Below are 12090 nucleotides of genomic sequence, written 5' to 3'. Positions count from 1 at the left end.
TTGACGAGTCATCAGACGAAAGGGATCTAGGTTTTAAAATAACTATGCATAGATTATAATTTTACAGTTTTGAATGATGTGACGGCTTGGCACGCTTTAAAACTCGAGTGGATACGTAGTGACAATAGAAAAATGTTGACTCTCATTGAAGAGGTTTTTGGATCTGTAACTAGCTATCTGTCTACTGTTCGTTTAAATTTATACACAACAAATATATGAGACTAACGAAAATTATAACTAAGAGATTGTTTGAAATATAATTCATATCTAATAATTTTAAAGACTACAACACTCACAATTGCGTACTGCAATCTCAACAATTAAATAAAGAAAAAAAAAATCCATAATCACACTAGGACTAGGTGCTAGAAGTAACTTATAAATGTGTTTTAGTTAAATACACCAAAAAAAGATTGATTTCAATTTATAAAGCTACTAGTTAGACCTGCATATTTTTTATGTAATATTTACACCAATATTAAATTAAAGTGGAAAGGGAAAGGACGTGACAGTTTGTTTGAATGTAATAAGCTCCGAAACTACGGGACTAATGTGAAAAATTATTTTACTATTACAAGTCGAACCTTATCCCTGATTAACATAAGCTATTAATTCATAATGGAAGGAAAATGGTTTTAGAGGACAACATACATATATAGCCTATGCCACTTTTCAATTTTCAAAATCGACCCAGTGGTTTTTGCGTGAAAACACACAAAAATACATAAATTCAAAAATGTCTTCATTATAATATCAGCTTAGATAAGAACTATTGGAGAAAATGGTAATTATTATCTTCCTTCCATTTAAAAGTAGCCGCTATTACATTCGAAGCTAACCAATCAGCTTATTGAGGTACTTAAAATATTGGGTACTAAAAATAGTTTAAAAATCTGAAAAGTGAGAGGTCTTTTCAAATTAAATAATATATATCTTCCTGCCCTTTTAATAATACGTGGCAGCAATTTATCAACACATAATTCTAAAACACTTTTAGGGCTATATTTTTTTTTATATCTACTATATATAAATAAGTCGGGTTTTCCTTCCTGACGCTATAACTCCAGAACGCACGAACCGATTTTCACGGTTTTGCATTCGTTGGAAAGGTCTCGGGCTCCGTGAGGTTTATAGCAAAGAAAATTCAGGAAAAAATTCAACGGAAACGCGGGAAAATCATTTTTAACATACAGCCACCTGGTGGCGAAACGGAGTTCGCCGGGTTTGCTAGTGTAATATAAATGTTAATTTTTACAGAAATATAAATGAATTTATCGTCACATCAACGACACGTATAAAATGGAATTACAAGTCTGGTTACGGAATACTGACTATAGAATCTATTTATTAACTAACCTGCTCCAAAAAAGGTTTTTGATTGGAACGTTTGTTATCTCATTACTAAACTATTTACTGGATGAACCGATTTTGACGATTCTCTTTTTATTTGAATGTGTGGCCCATTGAATTTTTGTGGTATAGTTCCGACATTTTGAAGACAGGTAAGCACTTCGCTTAAATTTTGATGACACTTCAAAATGTACATGTATTATCTACTCTGTATTTTGCTTGATATTTTTTTTAGTATTCGGTTCACAGTTAACTTAAAAAAAACTCAACCACAAATCCGTATGTGTGTAGAGTAGGGGTGACCTTGGAAGAACGTAAAAAAAATCCACTGTCACACCACTACTGCCTTGAAAGTTTATCACATTTCAGCTAACAAATTTAAAATGCGATTTTTATTTCCTTATTGACTAAGCATTTATTTTATTTTGGGAATTACTCTGCGTGTTATCACGTGTATAAAATGTTCGAACGATGTTGTAAGGGTAGAATGTCTTATACAGATAGTGATCCCTGGTACTAGTCAGGTAGGTGCTGTGGACACATCCCCGTGTCTCGGAGAGCACGTAAAGTTGTCAGTTCTGCGCCAGATCACTCTTCCTCCTGTCCTGTAGACCTATAAGTCAATGGCCACCGAAGGTTTATCAATTATATTCCAGAACCCTCAATAATCAATTATATTCCAGAAGGGGGGCTTCAACCCCAGGCGTTATTTTTTCATTCTATGTCTGTACTCTAACCACTATACTCTAGTATTATCGCAGATCAATTTACTAGAATCAATGTGAATTACAAGTTAGTAAACAGGTTACAAGTTAAAAATCAGTTATTGCCCTCTAACTCACTTCAACGCCCCCAATTTTCTCTGGACCTCTTACAAAAAGAAGGATTTGATAAGGTAATTCTGCTTAGTACCAGTATTTGTTTGCCTTTTTTATTAATAGCTATTCGCCACGGTTTCGCCCGTCTTATAAATATAGCCCATGTCACTAGTGAAGATGTAGCTTGCTAATAGTGCAATAATTTTTAAAACCGGTCCAGCAGAAAACTTTCCAAACAAAATACAGTTTCGACTTCTAAACATTAGTGCAGATGACTATAAGTTCATAGAGCATTATTATGTATCAACTGTTTTTATATAATCTACTTTGAATTGCATTCATAATATACACATCACTTAATGGAATAGGTATCTCATCAATGTAAGTTGAAATCAAAAATGTATTAATCAACTTAAACTATTTATTTCTTCCTTTTACAAAATGACGTTAGGACTTTACAATAATTTCTCATTAAATTGTTTGCAAACGCAATATCAATCACAGAAGAACAGGTGTCATTCAATTAATGGACCATACATTAATTCAATTGCGTAAATCAAACACCCGATCCCAGACCCACTGCTTTATTGACTCACCAGTGATTCTATACAATAAATCATAACAATTCAGACAAACAAAACAACATGTGCCGAACTTAAATACGTCACAACGGTCTGGCGCGTCGAGTAGTGTTCCGGATTTCAGTCTGCCTTCGGGGCCTCCAATAAATATCAACTTATGTACACGAGCCCACTCGCGACACAACCATCCTTATATATAACTTTTTTTAAAAATTTATAATTTATTTCGTTATGTCCTATCTATGTAGATCGTGGGCGCCGTGAGCTTCCGAACGACAATTCTTTCGCTAGATGGCGCTGTTTACAATCACACACGCAAACTATTTCCGCCCACAAACAATCAACTCTTCTCTATGGTTTGCGCGTCACTTTCACCCGTAGAATTACGTCATCCGGATATGTCAGAATACCGTAACAATTACACTGGACGAAACCTAGCTAATATACAGATTCGCTGTATAAGTCAGTTGTACTGTGATTAAGGCATCGGAGCACTGAGAACAGTCTCAGGAGAGTTAGGGGACAGGGGACCCTCGGTAGTTGGGTTTCAGTTAGTACCGTTACTTTAGCACCGATAGAAACAATGCGAGGTTCATGCAGCGATATTTACAAAGTGTAAATTTTTAACTCGATTTGGGAAAGATGTCAGAAAAACAAATGTTAAAATTGTTGCTATTTACACAAAATGTGTAAAAAAAAAACTGTATTATGTACAAAAACGTACAGTCAAAGTTTGGTCAAATCACAGGTGAAATGTATGCAAATATTTGGCAAATGTAAAATCCACAGTGATTGTTAAGGAATGCTCGAACGTTACTTACCTTTAGGATAGGAATTTAAAATCGCGATATTGAATTCATAGCCCAAAGATGAACCAAAAAGAAACGGTTAACAAAATTTTAAAGAGTCGTAACTCTTTCTAAGAATACCTTGTGACTAAGGACAGGAATAATATAACTGTCGAAATTAAAATAGGAATAGACAATCTCTTTACTATAAAATATATTTGCTCTGTTAGACATAATTGAAAATAATTTCGACTAACATAGCAAAGTTGCTTCTATAACACTGTTCATCTATATCGGACAACTATTGATTGCTTCGAGGTTTTAAAGGGATATTGTTTACTTTCCCTTATTTTTCAGTCAAAAACATCGCAACGATCAGAATCTATCGCATTATCATCACGCATGAAGTGGGTCATATCGACAACTGCTATTTTTTTATTAGAAAAGTTAAAAACGCGAAAGACGACAAATCTTAATCAAACATTGCCGTTGACCTGTTTTCTTTCCCTTTTCAACTTTTCGTTACCTTTAAAATTATCGCGAATTTTAAGACTACAGTGGACTAACGCGTTTTACCTTTTATATATACACCGAGCAGGACTTGTGAATATTCGTAGAACATATTGTTAGCTATCATGTGAGTGTATTTAGTAATCTATAAATTTTCTGCAGAACATATTTTGAAATAATAAACACAATACAAACATCATACACAAACATCATAGATAACATTTCAGTCCGAGATTCACTGAGCCTGCAGAAATTTAGCCAACAGACACAATCACAACCAAATGCAATCAGTGTCTTCATAACTAAGAACAAACTATATGCAACTGCCCTTATCAGTTGACAAATTTGTTTACCTTATAAAACTCTACTTGACTTCTATACTTAAGAAATAATTTGATGTGTTCAAGTGTGATCTAATTTCGATATGTGTCTCATAGACAGATCAAAATCGAATCAAACATAAGCATAACGAATTGTTTCTGAAGTATAAAAAACGAAAATTAATAAACACGCCTTTGCCAACCAGGACCAAAGAACTCCACATCTCCCCAGCAAGGAAGCGACATGGAGTAAAATGCTAGTTTCATAAGCTCAGTTGCATATCCCACAAGTTTCACCATCACTATCAACTGCAATCACCAGCACATAACTCGAACACTGAAACGCTGACCGAGAACGCGAGCACTACACCTTAAATGTCATTCACTCGTGACCACACGATCGTCCAGCCGGTTTCCATACAGCTCCACCGAGTACCGTAATTTTCAATCATCAATGAGCCCAGCGGCGGTGACACTAGACGGAGCAGGTTAATCTTCAATTAGGTCGGTGGTCTCTCGGCGCAAATTAAACTGCAATCAGTCCGGTGATCTCGAGATAGGCGAACGGTTCCACTCGATTGTGCAAGGTAGGTGTCGGTGTAAAACGCGCTAGCGCACGGTCCGGCCGGGGGTCCAGTGTGGGCGGGGCGCTACTGCGAGGGGTACTGCGCGGACGGCATCGCCGACGCGTACATCACCGGCTGCGGCGCGCCGCCCCACGACCCGCCGCTGCCGCCCGGCATGCTCATGCGGTACCCCGCTGGAATGGAAATCATAAATTATTCATTATATTTTTCTAACACTGGCAAAAAAAAATTGATAGACTAGTATTGTGTTTTATGGATAATGTTAAAACAATGGAAAAAAGCATTCATTTTTGGTAATATATAACATATTTTATAATTCCTTACTATTCAAGTTTGCCGCCATATAATCCTACCTTTTTTATTCATTACTTCCGTTTATTTTTGGTAGGACCACTTAGAGCATCAATATTATTCTTATATACACTACTTTTAAATATATCATTCAAAATAATTTAAATGAAAGGATAATAAGTTTATAAAATCATAATACATACTATGTAACAATTATTTCATTAAATGTTGAAGCAACACTCACTAAAATTAAATGTCACCATCATGAATAACTATATGTACATTATGCTTTTGAACATTTCGTTTTTGCTACACTCTTATTTCAGTAAAATTATGTACCTTTTCAAGTAATTGACAATAAAAAATAATATTGTAAAGCTATTATAAGAATAACTGAATATTATAAAAATATATAGTATGTAGAAAATTTTACTGAACCAACAACACATTTCTTTCTCCAAGTGTATATGTATGTGTAGGTGTGTATCCTATCCTAAGATGTTTAAATCTAAATATATTATTTATGCCCCCTCAATAATATTCTTTTTTTTACAGAGTTACTGTTGCTTGCTACCATTTCATCTCATCGAATATTATGTATTGTATTGCCTGCCATTGTCCCCTATATGATTAAAAGGAAGAATATAGAACATAGACTGTATCAATTATTATATGATTATAAAATATTAAAATAAATGTACCATTTAACGTACTTCATAAGGAATATGATGCAAAAACCCTCGATTCTATATATCCAATCTGTCTCTCTTTATCAACTTCACTGGATTAATTTTGTTTGTAATATCAAATAACAACCGTTAGCAATAATTATTTAAATATATTGTATTTTTTCCTCAAGAAAATTATGTAACAGTCATCAGATTTGAACAAAATATTTAATTAAGCTGGGTATTCTCGGTCCATCCATCGCACCAAATGGCACAGGCCGCGCCCACAATTTGATAGTAGAACTTGAATCTCGATGGTTCTAAAAATTTATATTTGCTGGTCTTTCGTCTAAATCATTTGTTGTATGTTCTATTTCGACTTTTCTTTTTCGTGTATGTCGGCCGTTAATACGATTTCTTTAACATTTAATTACTGGGATTATTGGCAACTAGTTATGTTTTATAAGGAAAATAGCTAGTAATCTAAGTAACTCGTCATCATATTAAAACACTACCAAGCAATTTTAAACAATATTTTTCATCATTAAAAAAACATATTTTTTTCTATGAAACTATGTACTCAGAAAAACACGAATCTAAAAATAAAACAAATAAAAAGGAGACTACCAACGGAGTTAAGAATAAAAGTATCATCACAGCCATTGTACTACGATAACGTGAGATAAGACGCGATAAAATTGCGATAAATTATAGGATTCGGCACGGTTCGTCAATGTGTAATATTTTTATATTGCAGTAAATTGTCTAAATAGACAAATGGTAAAACTAGTAGCCAAAACTGTTTGGTTATGGCAAAATAAAGTGATAAATTTTGAAAATTTTTGTAAACGACCCAATTATAACTATTGATACAATCAAGTGACGTAGGTCGCTAATGAATATGGATATTATGTTGTGTACTTATAAATTTATGTGCTGCGATACGACAATTTCTACGATACTTTTTGTTATGATAATAGCAGCTGGTGACTTCATATATAGTAAAAATATATGTGTTTATAGCAAAATTTTATGTTACATTTAAGCAAGTAGAAAATATTGCAGGGTATTTCTAGATACTTCAATTTTATACATTTACAAACAAATTTTATTATATTTTCGTATTTAAAAAATATTGCATTTTAGCTTCAATATCTACATACGTACAAAATTAATATTAAAATGGACAAAAGAATTATGTGTTAGACAATGAAGTTTTTAGTATTAAACAATTATATATTGCATAACACAGCTTGTATAATTTACTATATTGAAAGAGCCATAATCATTTCAGTCATATACTTTTAAAGATTTTTAATAGTACCCATGTTCATACTCCATATGAAATTAAAAAAAAATATCAAAGCATAGATATACTGTTAGTGCTCAATAATTTACTAAGAGATATCTTACCAGCTGCTGCTGCTTGCGGGTTGCTATAGGCGGCATACTGCTGGTAGTAGCCCGGCGCCATGTAGCCCTGTATCGCGGGGTAGCCCTGGAAAATGTATCAATTCATAAGATGGCACACATTTCACATGCATTCTTAAAAGAGAGAAGACATGTATTGCCCAAATAATGCTGTAAAAAATCTATAATTCTCTGTATCAAATTTCATACAGATCCGATCAGCTATTTTTAGGTGAAAGAAGCATAGATCCACCCTCACAAACTTTCTCATTTGGATTATAAGGATTCACAATAAATATTCCTGCTTTTATATGCACAATGTACAATGTTATTATAATATTAAATTTTAAAATACACAATATCCTATTATGCATTTACAAGCAATATCTATGATTAATCTTTGCCTGTTTATTCATTCAGTATTACATGATTTTTGTGTTAGCAATGTATGGTGGTTCTACTTGACCATTAGCAAGGAATATATTAGATTTTTAAAATACTACAATAATTTCTCTTTCAAGTGGTCAAGGCATTGGTAACAATAGCATGTATTATGTTAACACAATTGATCATTAACGGAAGACATAGTTTCACTCACAGATTCTTGAGATAAATTGGATACTTTAAAATCATGAAACCTAGTAATGAGGTCAGTTATTACTTATTTTCTGGTCTACGCGTTTTGAAAAGATTAGCTCCAGTTCTTAAAAATAAATAAATAACACCATGAAGTTTTTGTGCAACAATCATAAGTGTTTTTTTTTTTTTAAGTCCTAGTGGAACATATGAAAATAAACATTGGATATAAAATAATCGATAAATCATCCAAATTAGATCTATCAAGCTGTATATAATTGGATTTCGATGTATTCTCAGAATAATCATTGTAATAACGTCAGCAAAAATGGCCACTTACGGCGCGAAACCACCTGTTACACTATATTTGACCGTGACCCTAATGTATGCGCGGACGACGAAAATCGCTTCGCAATATTATGTTTACTAATAATTTCACATCGCCATTCGTGTGAGACCGATATTAATTGTAGTGGAGCCCTATCATTACGAGTAATCATTCATGGAAATCAATATAAAAGATTATTAGCCTTTTTTTAAGTACCACACTCTAAAAATATCTATCATTTTAAGCTTATCACTACATAAAATGTCTTGGTACGTGATAAACTAGCTGATCAGCCTGGCTTCGCTCTTGTCACTCAGTGAAGTTGCAGCCCTCTAATGGTGAAAAATTTCTTAAAATCGGTCCAGTGGTTTTTGCGTAAAAATGTTACAAAACATACAAAAATACAAAAGTTTCATCTTATATATAATAGTGTAGATAAAATAAAATGATAAATTTGTGTGTCATACAATTTGAAGGTTACCCTAATGAAATAATTAAGTATAGAATTAAAACTTGTTCAAATATCTGTAACAATATTTATACAGTAGATTCCGCTGTTATAATTTCTTACAACATTTCTTTGCTATATAGAAATAATCATTGCTATAAATCAAAACTATTATTATAGAAAAGGAAAGATTAGCCTGCTAGAAAGCTTCAATATTCTTGAGACATAAGATGGTTTTTTCTACCAACTTCAACCAAATGTGAAGCTGATATAGTTTATAATTAATCACCTGTCATTTTTATCAGCATAAAGCCCACTAGAAAATATGACCAATTACATGAAATAATTAGTAGCAATAAAATTAACATGTCAGAAATGATTAGTACAATGAACCTGACTCACTCAGTCCTTGAGTGTGACCTAATTACTGAGATAACTGACACATGCTGAGTTTTCATTTGTCTTCAGATAATGACTTGGCAAAATCTGTATTTTAAACATTAACCAGACGACTATCAATCACATCATATTATAAATGGGTTTTCTAGTTTCTACACACATATTACACACAATTCTGGTACAACATAAATAAAGTTAATCATTTTAATGATTAATGATTTAAAATATGTGAAACGCATTGTAACATTAAATAAAATTAACAAATAAAAACTACTTTTCACTGAGAAATTAGAAATACTATAAAATATACATATTAGTTATCTGTTACTAATTAAAATTCTTATTTTTTGTTCTACATTCATGTCAATTAAATTTACATATAAGCAACCTTACACCTGTTTAAAATAAGTGATCAAAAGGATATGCCGTATAAAGTATGCTGATAAGAGTTATGTAAACCAACACTACAAATAAACAATTTCTTTGGCACAAAGGAACCTCTGTGACACTTTCTAACTACACTGAGCCAGCAACAATGTGCTTTTGTTATGTTGATATGTATATTAATTCAATTGCACTTACGGCATGACTAGAATTATAAACTATACTTATGTTAAATACATACTCCGTTTTGTTTTTTAATTAAGAAGTTTTGAAGCATACATTATTTTTGTAGAAGATTTAATTATATAAATTTGATTATACAAGTATGGGTAACTTTGTTTTTATATGTTTTTCTTAAAACTTAGTATTTTTATTGTAGCACAAAAGTAGTAATTTCACTTCTTATGTATAGCATTTCAAAGATGTTTGCAAACATTTTTGTGTGAATGTTTTATAGGTTTTTTTTTATGTTTTATATGTACTTAAAACAATTATGTTAAAGTTACAATATTTTTCACCCTGACCTCAAAAGCAGTCCCAACAATATTTTGGTATAGCAACCAACATGCTGATTACTGAATTTCCTTTGAAATGATATAGATTTTGTTGAGCATAGCCATAAATCTAATAATTATTTGTTTTACAGAAACTTGTTAGTTAAAAAAATGCATTAAATTTTATATAAAAAATATACAGGTTTAATAATTGTCATGTCACTTAACCATTGACACCCATCCTTATTGTATGCAGGGAAACCAAATACTTCCAATAAATATACATTGTTATTTTTCTATATACAAAGCACAATAGTCTCAATAGATATATTGCACGAACCTACAATTATCCACCGTATGTACTTTATATAGAATTACATATAATTATGTTATTTAATAACAAAATTTGCTTGTTTACCTGAGCGTACCAGTATCCCATTCCCTGTTGATACGCATAGGGGTATTGTGTTTGTGCTCCCATTGCTGGTGGTGCCGAAGGTGGGTTGCTTGTACTCTGCAAAATAATATGGGTCATGAGCTTCCCATTCCAATTATAATAATAAAACATATAGGATTCTCAACTTACCTGGCTCTCATTCCCTCCATTCTCTTTCCCCCAGAAACATTTAACTGTGTGTCCACTTATTTCTGTATTATGTGTTGCTTCTATAGCATGAGCCGCAGCTTCCTTAGTCGTAAACCTAATGAATGCATAACCCTTGTCCCTGAATACTCTTATATCTTGTATTGGACCAAATTGTGAGAATGTGTTCTGCATTAAATCTTCAGTAATAACATTACTAGTAAAACCTCCACAATATACAGTTGTGTTGGTTGGTGAGCTTTGGTTGTAAACCTCGTCAAAAGTCGGCTGTTTCGCTCGTTTATTACTCGGTGCACCTTCATTAGCCCCTTTGGCTGGTGGCTTACGTGTCGACCAATTGGTACGTATAGAACGCGAGCCCAACCATTGTCCATTCATAGCCTGGATTGCCGCCTCAGCATCAGCCTTTTTAACAAACGAAACGAAAGCATAGCCTTTCGATTTAAGTGTTTGTGGGTCACGCACTATTCGACAGTTTGAAATTTCACCAAATGGAGCGAAAGCTTCTCTTAGTATATGTGTTTCAATCTCTGGCGACAAATCACCGACGAATATATGGTGATGGTTACTTGTGTCCGTCTTAGGCTGATTACCCGGGCTTGTAGCCCAGTTAACCTTCATTTCCTTCTCGAGAAATACTCGCTTGTTCATGGCGGCCAGGGCCGTAGCCGCCGCCGAGTGATTTGTAAACTCAAGGAACGCATAAGGGTCGTTACCTGGTTCACGTATTATTTTACAACCTTTTACCTCGCCTATTTGTCCGAATAACGCGCATAAGAATTCTTCTGTCACACTCGCGTCTAAATTACCGACGTAGAGAGTTTTCGGGTGGCTTTCGTCGCCCATATTAGCTTATATCGTAATCTAGCGGTTACTTTATTACGACTATGAACACTAATAACGAGAATACTTGTTAAACAACGTGTTATTTCATCACATTAAACATTGGATGACGGATAAAAGAAAGAAAAATGTCGCAAACAGCGCCTAGAACTTCTCGAAAGACGTTGCTGTTGACTCGTGAAACGTTCACTTTTCGGAAACAAACGCATCTATAGACGAATTTCCGGTAGAATGTTTTTAAAATGTTGGAGGGAAAAATTTTTCTTCTTCAAACAATTTAAGAAAAGAGTGTGTTTAGTTTGAATATAAAAATTTTAAATAATTGTTTACTTAAATTAACCCAATACGCTAAAACAGATTTTTAATTTAATTTTAAAAACTTGAATATCGAACCATAAACTGTTGTAAAAACAAAAACATAGACTAGAAAAATATCTTTTCCGGAAATGTGTGTCGCTTTGAAGGCTCATGAATCATCACAGGTTCTATTTCTATTACAACAAACTGATGCGAGATCTGTATTTCTATTGGATAATTTATGTGTCAAACCTTAACAGCCTATACGAAATTGATTAGTGTTTGGTAAATGCTTATGTTCAAACGAAATAAAAATTAAAAACAAAATTTTAAAAAGATTTTATAATTTTGCATCTTTTTTGTTGGTGTTTTCATTTTCAAGCTTTATTAAACA

At 33.0% G+C, this 12090-nt stretch overlaps 1 protein-coding gene across 2 annotated transcripts; it reads right to left on the bottom strand.

The window, feature by feature from the left end:
* Positions 1-2571: 2571 nt before the first annotated feature.
* Positions 2572-11595, bottom strand: LOC119828810 (nucleolysin TIAR). Of its 2 annotated transcripts, none has more exons than XM_038351084.1 (4): positions 10539-11595; positions 10371-10466; positions 7327-7393; positions 2572-5127 (listed from the first exon to the last, which is right to left on the bottom strand). In XM_038351084.1, the coding sequence occupies exons 1-4, from the start codon at positions 11400-11402 to the stop codon at positions 5018-5020; spliced, it is 1137 nt and encodes a 378-aa protein (XP_038207012.1). In that variant the 5' UTR covers positions 11403-11595; the 3' UTR covers positions 2572-5017. The 2 variants fall into 2 exon arrangements, with proteins under 2 accessions (XP_038207012.1, XP_038207011.1); XM_038351083.1 differs by having other exon boundaries at positions 7327-7411; positions 10539-11594.
* Between the last annotated feature and the right edge of the window lie 495 nt (positions 11596-12090).

Source organism: Zerene cesonia, chromosome 8 (assembly GCF_012273895.1).
Source record: "Zerene cesonia ecotype Mississippi chromosome 8, Zerene_cesonia_1.1, whole genome shotgun sequence".
In the NCBI taxonomy this organism is placed as follows: domain Eukaryota; kingdom Metazoa; phylum Arthropoda; class Insecta; order Lepidoptera; family Pieridae; genus Zerene; species Zerene cesonia.
Note: the sequence above shows the minus strand (reverse complement) of the source record. Positions and strands in the feature narration are given on the sequence as shown.

Bases quoted from the DNA above. Each gene is read 5' to 3' on its own strand.
- LOC119828810 (XM_038351083.1), bottom strand. From the start codon at position 11,402: ATGGGCGACGAAAGCCACCCGAAAACTCTCTACGTCGGTAATTTAGAC. The intron at 10,467-10,538 runs GTAAGTTGAGAA...ATTATTTTGCAG, and splicing joins ATGGAGGGAATGAGAGCCAG to AGTACAAGCAACCCACCTTC. The intron at 7,412-10,370 runs GTAAACAAGCAA...TACATTTTCCAG, and splicing joins TGGGATACTGGTACGCTCAG to GGCTACCCCGCGATACAGGG.